Below are 23,135 nucleotides of genomic sequence, written 5' to 3'. Positions count from 1 at the left end.
CAAAGACTGTTTCGGTATACCTTCTCAATAGAGTCTGAAAATGGCAATGCTGACATTGTTTTCTCTTCATGGTTACACTTCTGCAGAGGGCAAGTAGTCTGCATTTCTAGGAGTGTGCTGTTTTACATTCCTCTCAACTGTCCCTCTTAAGCCCTCCAAAAACTGGCAACTTTTTACACTTAAAAAGTCTTTCGGCTTTTCCCAGTTAGGGGTCGCCACAGCGGAACTTCGGTCCACTAATGATTGGCAGTGGATTTTTATGGTACCGAGTTACCAGCCCGATGCCCAGCCTTCAATGAAGGCACATCCATTCATGCACACACCCACCTGCATGTCTTTAACATCACCCGACCACAGGGAGGACATGCAGACTCCACACAGAAGGCACTCCAAGCGAGAATCGAACGGGAGAACCTCTTGCTGTGAGGTGACAATGCTAACCACTGCACCACCGCGGCCTAGCTTTTTACACTTAATGATAATAATTAGATTTATAGACTAATTTTACTTCAGAAAATGTATATTAATACATGTTCATTTTTTTCTGTCGGTGTCTCATATTAACAGTACTAGTAGTTTAAAACTGTCAGTGTCTCTTATTTCTAGATTTGTCCCTGATTCTGTTGAGATTTATCCCTGATGTATTGAGAGCCATGCTGTTTTATTTGTTTTTATTTATTTATTTTGTTTGGGGGGGGGGTGACATGCAAGCAGAATCAAGTTAGGCATTTTCCGAATTTCTGACATGCTGGACCCAAAAGGTTCGCCATCACTGGCGTAAAGCAACCATATGTGCTTAAGCAAGGAGGTAGAAGGTATTGTGCAGTGTAAATTCAGTAACCACACTGCCTTGCTTGTGGAACATCACATGATTACCTCTTCTTCATGTGCTGCTACATGAGAAAATGTTACAGTCTACAGATGCATCTGTGCAAGCTCTGGTGTGGCTTCCACAGATTTACTGAATTCTCTAGTAGTCTGAACAAGATAGTTACTGAATTTTCTAGCAGTCTGAACAAGATACCTACCCCCAGGTGGACCAAACATTGGGGCAGTTGTTCTCAGAAAACTGATCACTACTGTGAGAAAGCATCATCCTATCTATACTGACTGTTAGAAAGTTCTTGACATTACAAACGTTACAAAAGTTCTTGACTACTATGGCAAACGGTGAGTTAAGGCATAGTACAATAAGCTCACATTTCCCTGCAAATAAGAGAGTTTGGTGCCTTTCTGATTCATGTTATCTGGTTATACAGTGATTTCTGCCTAAGTTGAAGACATTATTGGCAGGGCTTGCATTTTATCTGATACCAAAAAAAAAAAAAGAAGTTTCTCAGGGAAAGCCTTCTTGGAAATTAAAACCAGCCAATCTCTGAAAAGCAAACTTCAATGAAAGGCTCGGAAAGCCTAGGTTCTCATGGTTCTGGATCCACTGCATGTAAAATATCTACTGCAGGTTCTCACAAGAAGGCTGTCATAAGAGACCATGGGAAAGGCTGCTGTCATAACTGACTTTTAGGAATCTAAGGAAACTGTGAGACACTAATAAACAAACACGGAGTTCTGCTGCACAGTGAAAACAGATACAGGCCAACAGGAGAGAGGATCTTAATATCTTTGCATTCAACAAAGACCAACACTTTCATAGTTTTGCCCTACACCTTCACCTTAAGCTTTGTAAGTCCTTTAAGGCTGTTTTCCATGCTTCTTTAGCTAAGGTTGTTTCTGCTCAGATTTCTTATACTCAGAAAGAGTTCCATCTAACTGCCTTTAGTGTTAATCTATGAAGAGGGACTACACTGACAAAATGAAATACAGGATCAGAGCAATGTACTTTAAGGCACAAAAATTATGATCTCATAGTTACTATTCATAGGAAGTAATGGTGGGAGGGGCAAGGATCTTCCCCTGAAAAAATATGCATTTTGTTGCTTTTTAGATAATCTATGCTTCACTCATATTGTTTACAAGCAATTACATTCTGGAATTAACAATGCCAGGCATTTTAGATACAAGAAGTTAGTTTCAAGCCATAATACAGATTCTTTATTTCCCTCCTTCCTTCCTTCTTTATTGTTACATTATTATACCCTTCTATTGCAATTAAAAACAGAAAAAAAAAAAAAATACATATGGTTTGTTAAAGTTCAATACACAACTTTATTGATATCTTCCTTATGGAATTTGTGAAGGGATATTTATGTAACTCCCTTCTTCTAATCTTTCTTAAGACAAAAAAAAAAATTGCCACAATTTTATTGGGAAAGAACTGGGTACATGCTGATTTCAGACTGAAAATAACAGTTGCTTGTCCCTGTTGATGCTTTTTTCTGTTGTCTGTGGAGGCTATGTAATGGTACACTGCTCCAGAAATCATCAAAACTGTTAAGACAATGATGCACACCGTCAACTTAAGCAGTGCTACAAAATTGTTTTGCAGGGAGGCAAACCACACTGCTCTTATACATTTCTTAACTGAGATAGGGAACTGATCTCGATGAGCCAGCCCAGAAAAAATACACTGCAAGAAAAAAAATATAAAAATTCAATTTCCAAACAATGACATTTAAAAGACTACAATCCATAATAAAGGAGTGGGAGGAGATGATTTACAAGGAACAGAGATACATAGATACCTGTTTACAAGCAGTTCACTCACAGAAGTTTAATGTAGGAATGTGGAAAATGGGGGGAGGAAAAGTCAGACTGTTGTAAATGCACTGATAAATGTGTATGGTGAGAGATATCTGAATATCCAGTCTCATTCTATTAGCAGACTCCTTGATGCACCATTGCCGTTTGCCAAAAAAAAAAAATGTCTCTTCACTCTCACTGGGCCACTTTTCTTTAAGTACACTAATTTACAAGGTTCTAAAGCACGGTCACTGACCTCATCCAAGACTGAAACGTACAGTTGTGTAAGTAAACTTACCATAACAGATGATATTTGAATGTGCACGTAAACTTACCATAACAGATTATGTTCGAATGATCACTGCTGCAGTAGCCTTAGCTATAAGGGTTATATCTTGCCAGGAATATAACAGCCAGTCAGCTTTCAAAGCTTCAGGGCACCTTCCACATGCTCAAACCATTAGGCAGCTCGAGTTGAGATGCCTAAAAAAAGAAGTTATGTACTCACCATAACATTCCATTTGTGTTGTCCATTTTCACTCTTCCTCATCCTGTGGGTCTCGGATGCCCAACCCATGGATACAACTCTGTCACTTTCCAAAGCTTAGGCTCTGAAGCTCGAGCTCCTCCCCCACCCATAATGCCTCATTCCCCCCGATTACCTTAGATTGAGTTTGCTTTGATGCTAACATATTACAGAATATATACAGAAGTATACATATAATTAGGTAACTACAGAAAGAGAAAGAACAAGGTTCAGGAGCTCAAGAAGGAAATTAGAAGTTATGTACTCACCATAACGTTCCATCTGAGTAGGTGTATTCATTTGTCTGCAACCTGTGGGTTATGGATCCGATATCGGATCCGAACCGGCATAGTTTCCAGCTATGGATCCAAGCTCTCAGCTCCTCCCCTCACCCATAATGCCCTGCTCTACCCTCATGACCTCAGATCGAGTTTGCCAAAGCAACAATACCGGGTAACAAGTAATATGCAGGAAACTGAAAGGCCAGGGATAGGAGGATGGTTGCAGACAAATGAATACACCTACTCAGATGGAACGTTATGGTGAGTACATAACTTCTAAATCTGAAGTAGGATATTCATTTGTCTTCTACCTGTGGGACAGAGTCCCCAGCTACCTGAATCTTTGGCGCCATCATGGAAGGATATTCCGAGCACCCATGAGCCAAAGGATGCTCTACCCCTGGATGCAAGATCCAACTTATAGTGAGAAATAAATGTATGAGATGAAGCCCATGTAGCTGCACAAATATCATCCAGAGGAATCCTAGCCTTGAAGGCTGCTGAGGTAGATACTGACCGGGTTGAATGGGCATGAACACCCTCCAAAAGCGGCCTTCCTGACGCTTGATAAGCCAATAAAATGCACTGTGAAATCCAGCGGACAGAGAAACTTTGGAAATGGGCATGCCCAAATAGAATTTGGAAATAAACAGCTGGTCGGATTGCCTATGACCAGCTGTCCTGTTGAGATAAAATCTTAGTTGCCTGTGAACATCTAGTGAGTGTAGCCTATATTCACCTTTGTTTTCATACTTAGGGAAGAAAACAGGAGGTTAATGGATTGATTGATGTTTGCTTATTTTAGGAAGGAAGGACGGGTTGGTCCTGAGATAAAAACCAAGTAAGGAGGTTTAGCTGATAAAGCTTGAAGTTCAGAAACTCTCTTGGCTGATGTAATGGCTACCAAAAAGGCTGTCTTGTAAGACAAGAATTTGAGGTCCACAGGACCAAAGAAAGGTCCCAAGGAGGAACTGCTTGCTTAATAGGGGCCTGAGAAGGAAAGTACCTTTAAGAAAAGTTTTGCACAATTTGGCTGACATAAGAGGATTAGACTCTTGACCAATGTGATAGTGAGAAATTGCCGCCAGTTGAACTTTGACTGTGGAACTGCTGGCACCATCATTAAAGAGAGAGGTTAGAAAATCCAGCAACGGGAGAGGAACCGTGAAGGGATCTAGGCCTTGCTCCGCCCACACACAGAGAAGCGTTTCCATTTGCTTCGTAAACCTTTCTAGTGGATGGTTTATGAGCCGCCACCAAAATAGCCTTTACCGTGAAGAGATACCGAGTCCTTATCAAGAGTGGAACTGGTCAGCTTCAGGCTGTCCAGGTTCGGAGGAGGAATGCAGGATGGATGGGATATCAGATCCGAATAGGATCTAGAATCCAAGGAGGATTCACCGAGTGAGACCTTAGGAAGGGGAACCAGATCTGTCGAGGCCAGAACGGAGCAATGAGAATCATTCTGCAACCCACCCGAGAGGCTTGCATCAGAGGCAAGGGTGGATAGGCATACAGAAGACGGGTACAAGCATGCACCAGAGGAGGTATCAGAGCGAAAAACTGTCGCACTTGGTGTTTGAGGGAGAGGCAAAAGATCGCATGAAGGGTTCCCCACCGTGCTAATATGCCCGCTACTTGACAATTGAGAGACAAGGGGTCAGAATGGTGCGACTGAGCTTGTCCGCTAGGATGTTGGACCGACCCGGAATGTGCGCTATGAGAAGAAAGCGACAGGAGATTGCCCATTCCCAAACTCTCATGGCCTCTCGACAAAGAGGGTAAGACCTTTGCTTGTTGATGTACCAGACAACAGACATATTGTCCGATTGAATCGCAATTGTTCCCAAGGGAAGAAAGTCCTGAAGTGCTAAGAGCACTGCTCTCATCTCTAGAACATTGATATGCAGTAAGGTCTCTGAAACTGTCCGGCCCGCCAGTGCCCCCACCAGGGAGGCGTCCGTGGTCACGAGGGGAGAAGCAAATGTATGCGCACCCGTGGGAGATCCGGGAGTGGAGCCACCCTTGCTGATCGCTATGGGATGATACATGGGAGAGCAAGGTATGACCACTGTACTAAGAGCGTCCACTGTAGAATGCATATTGAGCCTGGCAAGAGGAAGACCATGGACCCTAGAGCCCTCAGGACCAACTCCGCTGGAACAGAACATGAATGGAGAATGGCCCGCACCTGGAGCTGCAGATTTAGAACTCTGTCCGCAGTGAGGAAGGCTCAGAAACCTTGTGTCTAGTCTGGTATTTATTGTGATGCCCAGAAATGGAGCAAGATGGAGAAAGGAGTCTCGGCCGAGAGAAGTAGATGCCTTGTTGGGGTAAGGGAGCCAGTCGTCCAGGTAGGGAAAGACCTGCACCCCTGAAGCCTCAGGTGGGCCGCTACCACTGCTAGTACTTTGGTAAACACCCTGGGGCTGTGGTGAGACCAAAGGGAAGGACCCGAACTGGTAGTGACTGGCGCGGAGAAACCTCCTGTGTCCATTAGGATGTGGTAATGCGCTGGCCTTGAGATCTATCGAGCACATCCAGTGGCATTCTCCCAGAAGGGGAGAATAGATTGTAGAGTGACCATTGAATTTTTCTTTGGGGATTCAGGAGAGATTGGTCTTAGTTCCCGGCACTAAAAGAACCTGGAGTAGAACCCTGATCCGATCTGGTCTGGGGAACGGGCTGGATGGCTCTTTCTCTAGCAGATGGCCAATTTGGGAGGGACTTCATCTTTGGAAGGTGAAGATCCCTGGATATGATTTGGAGAACCCAGCGGTCCGATGTTATGGACTCCCATGCCGCTAGGTGCCCGGGAACGCCCCGACTGCCTCCAGAGTAGAGCAGTCGGGCAGCCCTCAGGCCGCTCAGAGAAAGGTTCTGGGAGCCCCTCTGCCTCTAGGGCGGCCCCTCCCTGTCCTCCTCTGCCACGGAAGGACTGGTTGTCCGGAGCAGGCTGGGACTGCACATCTTCTTCTGACCCTTTTGGTTCCTAGAATAGGGCCTCTGGGATTCCGACGGCAGACAGCTTCTGGATTTCTCGCTCTGGGTCTTGCCAAACAGAGCAGAACCATCAGGGGGGGGTCAAGAAGCGGCGCCTTGAAGGGCTCAGAAAAATTTAGTGGCGAGCCAGGCCTGACGTAGTGACCAGTCCTGTCCTCAAGAGGCTCTAGCGCCCCCCGTAGCATGGGAGAGTAGCGAAGTATTTGTGACTGACCTAAGAGTGGCCATTTTGGTGGAGTGCAGAGCTCTGTCCTCCTCGAAATGGACTCAGGGATACAGTGTACTTTAATAAGGTCTCGCTGCATCCAATAGTTCAGCCCAGCCGCTTACAAAAAAGTGTCGAACTGAACATCCGCTTTCCATCATCCGAGACTCCTTGCTCGGTGGGTGGACTGAGGACTCTCCTGAGCCAGTTCCGGCCGCCGCCATCAACATGGCATCTACAGGAGGCCCCTTACTCCAATGGGTCCTGTCAGAAGGCGGGCTAAGGATTTTATCAGGTCTTTTGGGAATTGGCTCCACGGTGTCCGTGGTGGTAATAAGGTCCACCAGGGGTCGGCAGGGGACACCCAAGAGGAAGAACACGGACTCGTCCGAGGAAGACTTGGGGCAGACCACCCCCCTACGGGGAGTATTTCCATGATGTTCTCCGGAGACATCCTCGGGGTGACCGTGGGGAGCCTTCCCTTCCTCCAAGTCCCAGTGAGAGACTGGAGCCTCCTCTGGGGCTGTCAGAGGAGTCCTCGCAGCAGCAATTTGCTCCATAGGAGCAACTTGGGGCACAGAAACGGGCTGTCCCAGGGCCGGATGGTGGAAGCCTGGCCCAGTGCAGAGGGAGCGGGACGGCCAGCGGGCAAGTGCCGGGGTCCGAGACCCTCAACAGAGCCCTCTCCACTACATCAACCAAAGGATCCATCGGAGCCGTAAGCACTCGGATCCGGCGACAGTGCGCTCCGACACAGACGGCGCCGGAGCACTGATCCCCGGATCTCGGATCCAGGCTCGAGATCGGGTCCGGACGCTTCGAGGGCATGGTCGGATCCGGCACCAGTACTATCGGATCCGACCTCCCCGGAGAAGGAGCAATAGGCTTGAAAGGGGGGAGGCAAGAGCACTCCCATCTGCATCTGGGCCTGGATGAACCTTCGCATCATCCGTCCAGATCAGCATCCGGAAGGCTATGGTAGATCTCGACGAGGCTACCGAGGTAGGCCTGGAATGCCTCCCTCCTCCTCAGGACCCGTGAGAAGCACACAGGTGACCGGAGCCGAGAAGGAGGAGACCGCTTCAAAAGGAGGCGGGGAGAAGCAGAGGTCTCGCCCGCCAGGTGCTTCTCCCTCCGTCCTTTTAGATGCATCCCTCTCCTGTCCTGAAGCGGGAGTTTGAGTCCCAGGAGCAGGAGGGGTGCTAGGGGGGAACAGCTGCAGCAGCCGAGTCCGGTGTAAAAGACCCGCCAGGACCAGTTTGGACCTCCGCTCCCTCAGTTCCTAGGGGTTGAACCCTGCACAAATGGAACAGCCAGATGTGAGGTGTTCAACCCCAAGACACTTAACACACCGAGTGTGGCCATCAGCCGGTGAGAGCTTATGGCCACACTCGAGCATTTAGAAAAATGACTTAGGCTGGTCAGCCATAGTCAATTAACCAAAAGTTACAGAAGTAACTTAAAACAATAAACTATAAAAGCACACAGGCCTCACACACACCGTGCCATTGAGAGGGAGGGAATAAAATATACTACTGTAAATAAAATTAAACTAAAAACAGTCAATAAAAATAGGAAACCTACAACTTTCACACAAAAAAGTTTAAAGAAAGCAAAAATATTCTAATTTAGTACAAGAAAATTCCACTTAGCTGAGAGCTATAGAAACCACATCCAGTTACCAGCGCGGCAAACAAGATCTGAGGTCATGAGGGTAGAGCAGGGCATTATGGGTGAGGGGAGGAGCTGAGAGCTTGGATCCATAGCTGGAAACTATGCCGGTTCGGATCCGATATCGGATCCATAACCCACAGGTTGCAGACAAATGAATATCCTACTTCAGATGTACAGTTTTGTACCTACCATAAATGTAGATGTCCGATAGGAATGCATCTGCAGTCCTTACAAATGGGTTGTCCTGTCCGATTCGGGGATTCCAAAGTCTGGGTCTGGCTTCGGCTGGTGTCGCACTTCACCCGACGTCATCGCTGCAGTTTTTCGGGTATAAAGGCATCAGCCGACGCCATTTTCCTCAGTGTTTCTTGCCCCAGATGCCAGGTGCCCTCTTGGATGGCTAAATTTGGATAAATGCCAATGTTTCCAAATAGTAGAGAGCAAACACATAAAATAAGCATGTATGTACATATATACAAACAAATACGATCCCCAAGCTAGCTGAAGGATGGCAAATACCCTACCACAGGGGAAGGTGGGTAATCCTGACTGCAGATGCATTCCTATCGGACATCTACATTTATGGTAGGTACAAAACTGTACTATGTCCTTCAAGGATGCATCTGCAGTCAAACTAGGGAGGAGGAAAAAGGAGAGATTATGGTGTAGTTAGGATCCATCTAGAGTATAAAGGTATATTATATGGCTTGGCAAAAGTATGTATGGAGGTCCAAGTATCAGCCTCTTTAATGTCATTGGTAGCCACCGTGAAGAAAGCTGTGGTAGTGGCTGTAGCCCTAGTGAGGCCTGATGTTCTCTGGAGTTTTCTTTCCATGGTAGGAGTAACAAAATCTAATGCAATTTCCTATCCATTTGGAGATTGTCTGTTTTGAAATTGGTTTTCCTTCCTTTCCTGTTGCATATGCTACCAGAAGCTGGTCAGTTTTTCTATTGGACTTGGTCCTGTCCAGGTAAATTGTCTATGTACATCCAAGGTATGCAAGAGTCTTTCTCCCCTGTTCTGTGGGTTGGGGAAGAATGTAGGTAGGTGGATAGCCAGATTTAAAGACACTCTGGATACCACCCTAGGCATAAATGTAGGATTTGTTCTCATGGACACTATCTTGATGGAAGATCAGGAAGGGTTGCACTGCCATTAATGCCTGTAGTTCAGAGACCCTTCTTGCTGAAGTTATTGCCAGCAGGAAAGCAGTCTTCCAGGATAAGTATTGTAATTCTGCTGTTGCTGCTGGTTGAAGGGGAAGTGTCAATTTTAGCACAAAGTTCAAGTCCCATGCTGGCAATGGTGGTTTCCTGGGAGGTTTTACATTTTAATTCCTCTCAGAAACTGTCTGAGCAGAGGATGAGAGAAGACAGGAGGATCCAAGCTGTATTCTGCTGAATTAGCTGATGCATGTATCTTGATGGAAGAATAAGACAGGCCTGTATGGAAGAGCTCTGCCAAGTACTCCAGGATGTTGGCTATGTTTACCAGTGTCACATCTTTTCCCTTTGCAGTACTCCAAATGAGATATCTTTTCCATTTTGCTGCATAATTCTTTCTTGTTGAAGGTCTACGAGCCTCCAGGATTATGTCTTTAACCCTTTGGGATAAATTTGTTAATTTCTCTTATGTAATGTTCCAGGCAGTTAGCTGCAGAGTTTTCAGGTTTGGATGCAGGATGTTGTAGTTGTTCTGTGTTAACAGTAATGGGATCAGGGTAGTGTCCATATTTGTTCCCGAGACATGCTCCTCAGCAATGGGTACCAATGTTGTCTTGGCCAGTCTGGAGCTATCAGAATGATCCTTGGGCGCTCCTCTTTGATCTTCAAAAGCACCTTGTGCATCAAAGGAAGTGGTGGATGCTGTCAGGTTTTTCCAACTGAAAGATAGGAGTCCACCTTCCAAGCAAGTGGGTGCAGAATTTCTTTAGCTGGTGATTGAGTGGGGATGCAAATAAGTCTATTTGTGGTAATCCCCATTCTCTTGTGATGGCTTTGAAGATGTCCGGATGCAGCATCCATTCGGGGCATCTGTGGTAGTTCTGCTTAATATGTCTGCTAGAATGTTTTACAAAAATTGCTTGTAACTGAATGTTGTAGCTCAGAGCCACATCCCATAGGTCCAGTGCCAGCCAGCATAGAGGATATGAATGTGTGCCTCCCTGTTTGTTGATGTACCACATAACTGTGGTGTTGTCTGTCCTTATCATCAACTGACCTTCTTGGAGAAATGGTCTGAATGACTGGATTGCCAATTTACTGCCAGCATTTCCTTTAGATTTATGTGCAGGCAGCTGGTCTTGAGTCCATAAGCCTTGTATGCACTTGCCCAGCATGTGTGCCCCCAACCAAGTCTGAGGCATCTGTCGTGATGGTTTGGCTTGGTTGACTGTTGCAGAAGGGCAATCCTGTGTTTGATTGACAGGCCTGAGCCCACCATAGGAACTCTTGCTTCAGGCATGGGATTATTGGAATTTTGGTTTCTGGGCTGTGCTTGTGTTGGGACCACAAATTCTTTAGGTACCACTGTAGCTTTCTCATATGCAGTCTGGCATGAGGGACCAGAATTATGCAGGATGCCATGAAGCCTAGGGCTTGTAGTACTTTTCTTGCAGTTAGATGGTTCTGCTTTGTTAATGCCAAGAAGTAGAGAGGTAGTTGCTCTTTCTTTTCTGCAGTTAGGAATGCCATTTGTTTTGATGTGTCCAGCTCTGCACCCAGAAAGGTTATTCTTTGGGATGGAATCAGCCTTGACTTTTTTATATTGACTGTATATCCCAGGGCTTGCAGCAGGTAAATGACTCTATGTAAGTCTTCTGTTAGCTTGCTTTTGTTGTCCGCTTGTATCAGGCAGTCATCCAGGTAGGGATAAATTTGGATCCCCTGAAGTCTGCAATGAGCAATTACTGATGCCAGGCATTTCGTGAACACTCTGGGCGCAGTAGATAAGCCAAAGGGCAATGCTGAGAATTGATAATGCTCTGATCCTGCAAGAAATCTGAAGTATCTTCTGCAAATTGGTCGTATGGGGACGTGCAGGTATGCCTCCTTGAGATCTAGAGTTACCAGCCAAGACTCCTTGCCCAGCATGGGAAGAAGCTGCTGTAGGGTCAGCATTTTGAATTTTGGAACAATGAGGAATGTGTTTAAAGCGGACAGGTCAAGAATAGGCCTCCATTTGTTCTCTTTTCTTGGTACCAGGAAGAGTCTGGAGTAAAATCCCTTTCCTTGCTCCATAGATGGTACCTTTTCCACAGCTCTCATTCTTAATAGTTGAGATATTTGCTTTAGAGCTTCTGCCCTTTGAGTAGGTGGTAGGTTTGGCATTCCTCTCTTCGCTGGTAGAGTATGGAAATGGAACCTGTAACCTTGGTCTATAGTTTGCAAAATCCATTTTTCCCTTGTGATGCAATGCCAGTTCTTTGAAAATAAGGTTAGCTTAAGGGTGTTTCTAGTTGTTCCCTGGCATGTGCCACAGCCAAGTCACTGTGATTGAGTTGTTGTAGTGGTGGTGGCTGCGTCCGTGCCTCGCTGGTTGTTACCTTGCCACTGGGCACCCCTGGATTGGTTTCTGCCTCTAGAACGCCTATTCCTGCCTCTCTGTGTCTTAGAGGAGTCCGGAAAGGACCAATTCTTGGAGGGCCAGTTCCTGCTAAACCTTGGAGGTTGAACCTGTAAGAAATCTTTCACTGTTTGTACAGATTTCGCCTTCTCTTCCATCTTTTTTAGTACCTGCTGTGCAGGGGAACCAAATAAATTGACCTTGTCCATGGGTGCATCCAAAAGCTTTGATTTGACATGGTCTGGTAATGCCTGTTCTTTCAACCATGCATGTCTCCTGATAACTGTGCCAGTCATGGCTGATCTAAAGGAAGCCTCCAGTGCATCATAGCCACATTTTAAAGAATGGTTACTAACCTGCTGTATGTTATGTACCATATCCTGAACATATTTTTATCTAAAGATTCTTCAGAGGACAGCTTTTTAGTTAACTGGTCAAGCATAAACTCTTGATATTGAATCATATGAAATTGGCAGTTCAAAGCCCTAGCTGACAAAGTAGCAGAGGTGTAAACTTTTTACCCCATCTCTAAGGACCTGGATTCCCTTTCAGAGGGAGGGGTTTTAGAAGTAGCTGCTACAGCTTTAGGCCCTGGGAGATAGTCTCTGGATCTGCAAAAGGAGCCTTGTATAAATGGTGATGAGTGTCCGGGACCCTGTAGAACCTATCGGGCTTAGCAGGAGCCGGAGGTAATGAATCAGGAGCAGTGCAAGCATCATTAAATGCATCATCTACAACAGAAAGAACTGGAGGTATAGCTAAAGGCCTATGTTGTGGCAAATGTAGAAAGGTTCTAAGCCTTGTTCTGGAGTCTGAGAAATCTTGGCCCTGCCACTGAAATTATTCCCTCATAGCATGCAAGGTTTCCCCAAAGGAAAATTCCTCAGGTGGAGAGGCTGAAGGAATGGACTCTTCAGCATCAGAGTCTTCGTAAGGGGAATAAGGAGCCTCAGGAGGGTCTGTATGTTCTGAGTCATCAGAGGAATCATCTGTGGATACTGGCTCAGGGGCTCTGCTCTAGGCCTCTTTCTGGAGGTGGGTGAGAGGTCCTGTCTGGATGAGGCTGGGATCCAATTAAAGAAATGAGATCCTCAGCCAAAGAAAGCATATGGGAGCTGGTGCTGGGCCTGTGTGAGGGGGTTTGGCAGGCAACATTTTTGAAGCTTTGGCTGCTTTAGCCCTGGCAAAGGCCTTAATAGACATGGCTGCAGGAGGCCTAGCAGCTCCTGAAATATCCAGGGAATAGTGTCTGATAATTTCTGAGAAACCGCAACAGAAGGTTGGATTTCAGAAGCGATTCTACCAGGTTAGAGGAGGCCTCGGTAGAAGGCATGGTTTCGCTGAAGAAAGAACCGCTTGTTCGGTTTTGGGCGAAACAGAGACACTTGTGTTTTTATTAATGTTCGCTCGTCGCGTCGTTTAAACCACGGACCGCGAAAGTGTCGGTCCTTTTCTTTTGGTAATTTGCATTGTCGGAGGATCCAGACAGCATTATATAGGCAAAATCAGAGCGAAAATCTGTTCAGCAAACTCCGACCACCGGCGCCTAAGCGTCCCGTCGGTTAAGAAGCACAGGCTAGACAAGCTGCTACGGGGCCTAAACAATGTATGCAGTAGGAGTGGAAATCTTTATGAGGTATTTGTTTCCCACAAGATAAACAGTTATTCACTTTCTCTGACATCGGCTGAGGCAAGAAAGAGTCGCCAACGGGGTACTTAGCTTTTAGAAGTCTTCAAGTAGTATTCGGTAGTAGTAATCTCTGGATCTGACCGACCGGCACTTGCGAACAGCTTCTGCTTACCACCCGCAAGAAAGACTGAGGAAAATGGCGGCTGATGCCTTTATACCAAAACTGCAGCGATGACGTCGGGTGAAGTAAGCCAGACCCAGACTTTGGAATCCGGCCGACCGAAGGGCTGCCTGACGACAGGACAACCCATTTGTAAGGACTGCAGATGCATCCTTGAAGGACATCTTTGGTTCCTATAAGCATACTCATCAGGTCTTTCACTGCCATGGGCAGAGGGAAGGAGGGTGGGAAAGTTGAGGAAGAATGAAAATGGACAACACAGATGGAACGTTATACCGAGTACATAACTTCTTTATCTGATGTTGTCATTTTCATTCGTTCCTCAACCTATGGGACAGACTCCCCAGCTACAGTAACCTTGGACAGCCCTAATGAAAGGATATTCCAGAGCACTGTAGAATCAAAGGCAGCTTTAATTCTGGATATAATATCTAGCTTGCAGTATGACACAGAGGTATGAGAGTTTGACCACGAAGCTGCTGCATAAATATCGTCAATCAAGAGACTCTAGACCAAAATGCTTGGAATGTTGACATGGATCTGGAAGAATAGGCTTTGACTTGTGTGGGCAAAGGTATACCCTTAAATGCATACAGAAAGGAGATGCAGTCATAGAAACTGGTTTTCCTTTTCTACTATTGGCAAAAGATACGAACAATTGATCAGACTTCCTGATTGATTTTGTCCTGTCCAAATAAAGACACACTTGTCTATGAACATCTAATAGATGAAGGATATACTCGCCCTCGTTTAGAAAATTGGTAAAGAAAATTTGTAGGCTGATGGATTGGTTAATATTGTTCTCTGTAGCAACTTTGGGTAAAAAGGAAGGGTTGGTATGTAAAGTGACACTGTCTTTGTGGAAAATCAAATAAGGAGGTTTGGAAAAAAGGGCTTGTAATTCAGAAACCCTTCTAGCAGAAGTGATGGCCACCAAGAAAGCAGTTTTCCAAGAAAAAGAATTCAAATCAAATTTAGCAGAAGGTTCAAAAGGTGGATGGACTACTACCTGAAGAATCATAGCCAGATCCCAAGGAATTGTGGGATCCTTAACAGGAGGGTGAAGCAAAAAGGTATAAGAAAGGCTTTGCACAACTTTGAAGAAGCCAGCAATGAAAAATTTTCTCAAATGTTACCCCATTTTGGAAGATATCAGCAAGGAAGCCTAAAATCGTAGTAAAAGGATGAAGTCCAAAATCGCAGTAAAATGATCCAACTGCTTCTGCTGAGCTCATATGGAGAATCTTTTCCATTTGTTCTTATAAACTTTCCTAGTGGATAGTTTGTGGGATTAAATCAAAATCTTTTGGACAGTGGAAGAAAGCCTGGAATGAATAGCCATCATCAGAAATGGAGAAACCATGCGGTTAATTTTATGCCTGGGAGATCCAGGTGAGTCTGCCCTGGTGGTTGAGACAGTAGATCTGGAGCCAGCTCCAATGTCCATGGAGGGCAGATTAGATGACACCACAGGAAAGTGAACCAGATTTGCTGAGGCCAGAAAGGAGCAATGAGGATTACCCTGCTCTTCAACCTGTGTGCTTTCTGAAGAAATCTGGGAATTAGCAGTAGAGGTGGGAATGCATAAAATAGACTGGGGGGGCAAGCATGAACTGGAGGATCTCTCTGGGACTGTCCCTGAGGAGGGAACAGAGCAAAAAACCTACTGCATTTTTTTGTTGTGAGGGGATGCAAAGAGATCGCAGCAGGGTTGACCTAATTTGTGAAACATCATGTTTGCCACTGATAGTTTTAGAGACCACTCATGAGGCATCAGCAAAACTCTGCTCAGTCTATCCACTAGAATGTTGCACTCCCCCAGAATGTGTGCTGCAGTTAGAAAGGTGTTGGTAGAGATTGTCCATTGCTTTACTCTTACTGCTCCTCGACATAGTGGGTAAGACCTGGTTACTCCCTGCTTGTTGATGTACCAAACCACTGACATGTTGTCTGTTTGTATCACAATAATCCCTATAGGAAGAAATCCATGCAGAGCTTGCAATGCTAGAAGGACTGCTCCCATCTCTAGGATGCTGATATGCAGATTGGTTTCCTGTGATGTCCACGTGCCCTGGACCATCCATCCCAGGAAATGCCCTCCCACCCTATCTGGGAGCAGTCTGTGGTCAACATAGCTTTTGGGGCAGTGGGACAAAGGGACGACCTTGTTTGATATCTAAAGAATGAATCCACCTCAGAAGCGAGCCTTTGCACACTCTTGAAAGTTTGATCGGACAGCTTAGGGGATGTTGGTGCAAGGACCACTAGACTGCTAATGTCCATTGCAGAGGTCTCATGTGTAGTCTTACTGTAGGTAACAGGGCAATCGTGGCAACCATAAACCCCAATGTTCTTGGAACGAATTTTGATGGTGGATTTGGAACTGGCAGGATCTATCTAATAAGTAGTCTTAGAGTGGAAATTCTGTCTGGAGGGTGAAAGGCCAGAGTTTTGGATGTGTCCAGACATGCTCTTATGAAGTGTATTATCTGGACAAGATCCAATTGCTATTTCTGCGTGTTGATAGTTATATCTAAGGTACGGGGCTAGGTGCAACAAATAATCCCTGGCTTGAGATGCCTGGTTGGAGCAGTGAGGAGCCAGTTGTCCAGGTAAGGAAACACATGGAATCCCTGCAGTCTCAAGTAAGCTGCAACTACTGCCATGGATTTGGTGAACACCCTGGGGGCTGTGGTGAGTCCAAAAGGAAGGACTCTGAACTGGAAGTGATTGGCTCCTAGCCTGAATCAGAGGTACCTTCTGGAGCATCTGTTCAGTTTGATATGATAGTACACGTCCTTCAGGTCTGTTGAGTACATCCAGTCATCCATTTGCAATAGAGGTAGAATGGACTGGACCATGACCATCCTGAATTTTGAGATGCTTACTGACATGTTCAGGGATGTCAGGTGCAATACTGGCCTCAGATCCCCTGTCTTTTTGGTGCTAAAAAGAATCCAGAGTAAATCCCTGATCCGGTGTGATCTGGGGGCACCTTCTGGATGACTCTTTTGCTCAGTAGCTTTGTGATCTCTAAAGCCGCAGACTCCCTCTGACTGGGTGGAACACTGAAGAGGGATCTAATTTGCCTTGAGATGTTTTAAAAAAGGAATGGAATAGCCACTGGATATGGCCCTTTGCACCCAAGAGAGCATTTGTGATGGCTATCCGTGCTTCTGGGTGCAAGGATAAGTGCGCCCGACTACCTACAGACAGGGACAGTCAGGTAACTCCTTAGAAGCGCTTAAAGGGTCCATCTGAAAATGAATTTCGAGACCCTTGACTTTGCGGACCCCCTCTGCCATGTTGGCGGAGTCTACCATTATTATTGTCTCCCCCTCAGCCTCTGGCCGAAAAATCTCCCTGGGATTCCTGAAAAGGGCCCCGAGACTTTTTGAACCACAGCTTTTTATCACCATTCTGATTCCTGGAGAAGGATCTTTGTGGGATAGAAAAATGGATTCCAATGGCAGATAAGGTCTTTCCATCTTTCTCACTATGGGAGAGTGTCTCTCTGACAATGGGTCCAAACAATGATGATCCATCAGAGGGTGCATTGACAAATGATGCCTTGAAAGGTCCCGCAAAGTCACACAGCCTCATCCAGGCATGAAGCCTAATGGCAATGCCTGAAGCAGCAGCCCTAGACATGCCCTCTGCAGCTTGGGAAATCAACCTCGTGGACACGTTGGAAATTAGCTGCAGAGTGGCCATTCTGGAGGAAAAGACTTTGTTCCTCATCAGACATGGACTCTGGGGCAGAACTAGACAGTTCTTTAATCAAATGCATCTGTAGCCTAATAAAATGAGAAAGATAGTTTAGCGCTTGTAGGTTGCAAGTGACTAAAGCATAAACTCTCTTGCCAGTCTATACATGGTTCTAGATTTATACAGACACTGAAAATGCTCAAAGTAGTAGAAGCGTTTAATATTCCACAATGTTCACAAAGCTTTCAGTATGACTACCCTTCTTCAATGTGACTTGTTCTGTGGTTTTTGCAGACCTGGTTTACCTTCATGCTGATCTTTTTTCTGTTATTAACATGGTCCAAGACTCCCTGTTAGGGGGATGGACAGTGGAGATTTCCTGAGTGAGCTCCTTTTTGGTGGCTGCCGCAGGAACCATGGCATCTACTGTGATTCCTTTGGTCCAATGTGATCAGTCTGTTGGGGCACTAAGAATCCTATCTGCACATTTTGGGATAGGTTCTACAGTGTCCGGCTCCATCCATGCCCTGGCTGATACTACGTTGATGAATGCATCAGCAGGGGGGACACCCAGGAAGTAGATGGGCCGGACCAGAAAGCTTCCAAGAACACCGTTTCCCCTGGGGTAGGGTTTTGGGTAGAACAACCACATTTTTGGCACAGCATTTCTAAGATGTCTCCAAAGGAGACATCCTCAGGTGGAGATCTCCGGGACCCTTCCCCTTCCTTGAAATACATGTCTTCAGTGATAGATTATTCGGAGAATCCAGGTACCTCCTCTTGCACCTTCACTTCTGGGGCACCTCCTCAGGGGGATGCTTCGGGGAAGTACTGAAAGAAACCTGGGGTTCCAAGTGTGGAATGACTTGAAGACTTTGCTGGGCTGGCTGTCCCAGAGGTGGAAGACCTGGGGTCTCAGATACAGCATCCGAGGAGGTAAGGGGTGGCTCTGAAGGCATTCGAGCTGAGGATCTTCTTAGTAAGGAGAGAATCCTCTCTACCACACCACCTCGAAGGCAGATGGGTCCGGAAAAAACAAAGACATTCTCTCCTGAGCCGAAGCTGTCAGGGCAGAATGCACTCGAGCCTCATTGACTAGCCACTCCAAAGGGGAATGTGCTGAGCTGTACAATGCCAAGGCTGCGAGGGGGAGCGACAACTCCGAAAACTTCGGAGTCTAAGTCAACCCCCATCCCGGAACTGACATTGAAGTTTCAGCTTCGAGAGCCACTCTGCTCAGACACAGTTGGAGCTGAGCGAGTCAGCAAAGCTCTAGGAGCTGGAGTCGGAGAAATAATCGCTACCAGTTCCAACCTTGACTCCTGGGGCCTTCGGACTCAAGGACGCTGAAGCAGAAGTTCAGAATGGAGAAGGAGCAACAAGCTTAAAAGGGGAAAGTCGACTCATGGACCTGGTTGGGGATGGAGCTGGTAAAATCCCCATTTGGATCTGTGTCTGGAGAAATTGACTCATAAGCCTATCCATCTCAGCTCCAGAAAGGCTATGGGATGACCTGATGGAAGACATGGAAGGTGGTCTCTAGGATGTTTTGGGGATCTGTCCCAAAAGGAAGATCCTGAGGCAGTCAGTCAGAGTTAGTCCCAAGGAAGAAGCTCAGGCCAAGGCGATGTGTTGGGAGACTTACTTGGATCCAAGGATGTTGGATCCGATGCTTTGGTAGCCTTTTTAGGAGGCTCGTTGGATGTAGAGGCAGACTTATCCAGGGAATGTTTCTTGCATTTCTTATGCTTTTTGGCGGGGGCTTGAGCCCTTCAAGTAGAAGAACCCACCACTGGGACAGAGGAAGGAATCAGGCCCTTCAAAATCAGTTTGTTGCAGCAGTTGGCCAATGCATGAGGGTGAAACCCCTCACAGATGGAACAGGAGGTTTCCAGATGAGACAGGCCGAGACAATACACACACTCACTGTGGGCATCAGATAAAGGAATCTTATACCCACAGGAAGAACACTTTTTAAGCCCTAAGGCTTTAATCAGACATCTCAGAGAAGAAAGGAAAAAGAGGAGAAAGTCCTGCAAGAAAGAACTAGTGAATGCTTTTTTTTTTTTTTACATATAAAAACAGATACAGAAAAAGGGTAGTGGGAGAGAAGAAAAAACTAATTTAGCTGCAAAAATTTCGCCAGAAACTCTCAGCAGAGTTTGAGCAGTTGGAGATGATGGTTCTTGTAGAGCAGCAAATGAGATCTGAGGTAATCAGGGGGAAGGAGGCATTAAGCATAGGGGAGGAGCTCAAGTTTTGGAGCCTAAGTTTGGAACGTAGTCAAGTCAGATCTGAGACACACAGGTTGAGGAACGAATAAAAATGAGAATGGCAGATCACATGTTTAAGTGCTAAGCCCTTATGAGTTTTCATGCCAATAGAGAAGGAGGCTGAGTCCTGAAAGGACATAGCTAGGAGTCAAAATATATATGCATATATGCATACATACATACCCTGGCATAAAAAAAAGGAGATGGTGGAAGAGAGCAGCTACTGCAGTAGTGATTATTCGAACATCTACTCTTGTGGTAAGTTAACAAACAACTGTACTATGGACATCATATTAATCATTACTGCAGTAGCCTTAGCTACATCGGTAGATTACCCTAGCTTGCAATATTTGCGAGGAGGGGAAGGGGTTCAGGAGCCCCTGGTGAATGGTCCTGGCAAAGCCTGATCTAGATCTAAAGAAGAAATCAAGCTTGTAGTACTTTGTAAAAGTATAGAGAGGACCAAGCTGCTGCTTCTAGAATACTTTTAGAATCCATCCCTTTCCAAAAAGCCATAAATTAAGCCAAGGCCCTGGAAGAGTGAGCATTGACCCTTCCTGGAATAGTTCTGTTGTGGTAAGAATAACAAACGATAATTGCATGAGATAACCATTTGGAAATAGTCTGTTTTGACACAGGTTGTCTGTTCTTCTTACCTTCACAAGAAATGAACAATTGATCCAAAGAATTGAAAGATTTTGTTCTGTCAATATAGTTCCCGGGTTGTCTGTGGACATCCAAGGTATGGAGAGTATCCTTTCTTCCTCATTTTTAGGTTCAAGAAAGAAAGTAGGGAGATAATTTGGCTTAAAGTAAACACAGATACCACTTTAGGAACAAAAGAAGGCTTAGTTCTCAAAGAAACCCTGTCTCTGTGGAAAATGAGATGGGGGCTGACTCACCATAAGAGTCTGCAACTCAGATACTCTTCTTGCAGAGGTCAGACTAACCAGTAACATGTTAAGAATCTCAAGTCAGCCTGATAAGCTAGTCCAAATACTGCAAAAGTTAGCTTCTGTAACACAAAATTAAGATGCAAAGGAGGAGCCACTAGTTTTCTTTGAGGTCTCTTAGCAAAACAAAACCCTTTTCAAAAAACATTTTCATATGAGAATGCATTGAAAGAGGGGGTCCACAGGTAGACATGCTGAAATGACAGATAAATGAACCTTGATGGAGGAGTAAGAAAGACCAAAAGACCGTAACTCACACAAATAATGTAACATCAGAGAAACATCAGCCCTGAATGGGTGCTGCTTATGTTGTTGGCACCAACTAGAAAAAAATTTCCACTTGCTAAAATATGATCCTCTAGTAGCAAGCTTGAAAGGGGGTACAGATGGGCGGGGGGGGGGGGGGTTATTGGCAGTGAGTTGTTGGTTACAAGACTAAACTACCCTGAAATTCCATTGAATAGTGAATGCCATAATTATGTAGTTTTATCAGCAGGGACTGTTCTTTTTTGTAGATTACAGATTCATCTGACTTCACAACTCTTAAAGGAATGGCATTATCCACCTGCTCTGCACAGATTTGACCTGCTAACATCACATTAATTTTGCAAAACAGTCTACATAAATACCCTTTTCTGTCTTAAAATGGGCAACATTTCCTATGTTTTCCTCTAGATCAGCAAACTCAGGCAAAATAGTGGATTGGGTACACCTTGGATCTTGCATGAATTTGTAGTTTGACATACATATATATTTATACACACATACACACACAACTTGATTGGTTTCATTTGCCACTTCTTACCACATTAACAATAATATGATGAATGCAGCGCACTCCCATGACTTTATTCTCTATTCTATAGTCATCTGAGATCAGCAATGCTGGTGGAAGGACTCTTTCTAAATGGTTGGCCAGCCATGGCCTTGTTATTTGACACAATATCCAAAAGAATACATGTTTTGTAGCAGGATTCAATTTCCAGGTATGTCTAAAACAATGAAATGAAAAAAGAAAAACAACACATTAATACAAAGATGACAATATATACTTTGTGAAACACAGGCAATCTAAGCGGTAGGATTATCACCTGTAATCAAACACTGTTCCTTCTGCAAAAGATGCATTCCACTCAGTTTTGCACATAGCTGCCCTTCAAGTAGATACATTTGTGGCAAGTGTTTTTGTTTTTAAACATTTACTAGGTTAAAAACTGATGTGAAGTAGTACAATTTAATTATTGTATAACTATTTCACAATAATCCCATTTACTGTTTTATCTCTCTCTCTTTTCAAGAAGAACATAAAAAAGCACTTACCATTACAATATATCAGTCAAAAGAATGCGCCTATTCAATAACCACTAGGACTCATGCGACAAGGATTAGGACCACTTGGCAGATAACACTTTCCTAGGGTGCCTGGAATCCTCCCTTCACCATCATGCACGTCTCGTCTCTCATTCTCCAGTTCTTTTTGTTATAATGATGATCAAAAGAAAGAAGGAAACAATGCAAAGGAGAGAAGGGAGAACTCCAGACGGGACACCATAAGGGCAGCATGGAGGAAAGATATGCTTCCAAAAATGGAACTTCTACTTGTATATCTATCACGGCTGTAAATATGTTTCTGACAAGACAGATACAGCTTCAGTAACTTCTGGGACACAGTCCCAAGGTAATGCTCCCTGTGGCTATGAGAACATTCCAAAATTTCCAGGCACAGAAATAATGCTTAACTTTAAAACCTCACAAAGGTGTTCTGAAAAACCACTCTAGCTGAACAAATCTCACCAATTGCCTCACCGTGGAAAAGGCAGGAGGAGGAGCTACTGCTCTAGCAGAAAGAAACTCTGGGAGTTACAGAAAGAAGTAGAAATGATAGAATATGATAAAAGTAATCACCTGGAAAGGCTGAGCTTAGGGTCTTAATCATATCACTTATTCTTAGCAGGGAAGACAGACAACTGGTCATCCTTGCAAAAAGGTTTAATTCCAGCCACATAAAATCTAAGCTGCCTAGCAAAATCTATACAGTGGAGGTGATATTCATTATGGCTAGAATATTCAGGAGAAAAAAGAAGACTGACTGATTCAGATTCAATTTGATTCGGTGCGGGACTTGTTAAAAACATTGCCCTCTTTTTGTGGAAAACTAGGTAAAGAAATGAGACAGGAAGGGTTTGTGATTCAGATATTCTCTTCTAAGTATTTACACTGTTAGAAGGAGAACTTTCAGGAAAGAAACTTCAAGATTGCAAAACCAGCAGGTTCATAGGGTGGGACAGTAAGCTTTATAACTTAAAATAATGTCCCAGGGAGGGATAACATCTTCAGTGGAAAGCCTGAAGTTAAAAAAACAGTATCATGTAAGAAGGCTTTTCAGTCCTTAAGAGAGGTAAGTGAACCAGAGACTAGTCTAGAATGGAAGCTAGAAATGACTGCCATGTAGACTTTAGATTTCAGACAAACAGCAGACAACTAAAGGAACATAAGCTG

At 44.9% G+C, this 23,135-nt stretch overlaps 1 protein-coding gene across 1 annotated transcript in view; it reads right to left on the bottom strand.

The window, feature by feature from the left end:
* The window catches only part of TTI2 (TELO2 interacting protein 2), a 390,540-nt gene that overhangs the window by 255,121 nt on the left and 112,284 nt on the right, over positions 1-23,135 (bottom strand). The window contains exon 3 of the mRNA XM_044057161.1: positions 21,442-21,628. Within this exon, the coding sequence (XP_043913096.1) occupies positions 21,442-21,628 (187 nt within the window). The remainder of the gene's footprint in view (positions 1-21,441; positions 21,629-23,135) is intronic.

This window comes from Protopterus annectens, chromosome 15.part0 (genome assembly GCF_019279795.1).
Source record: "Protopterus annectens isolate FY-2018-M chromosome 15.part0, PAN1.0, whole genome shotgun sequence".
Lineage (NCBI taxonomy): Eukaryota > Metazoa > Chordata > Ceratodontiformes > Protopteridae > Protopterus > Protopterus annectens.
This window is presented reverse-complemented; position numbering and strand designations above follow the sequence as displayed.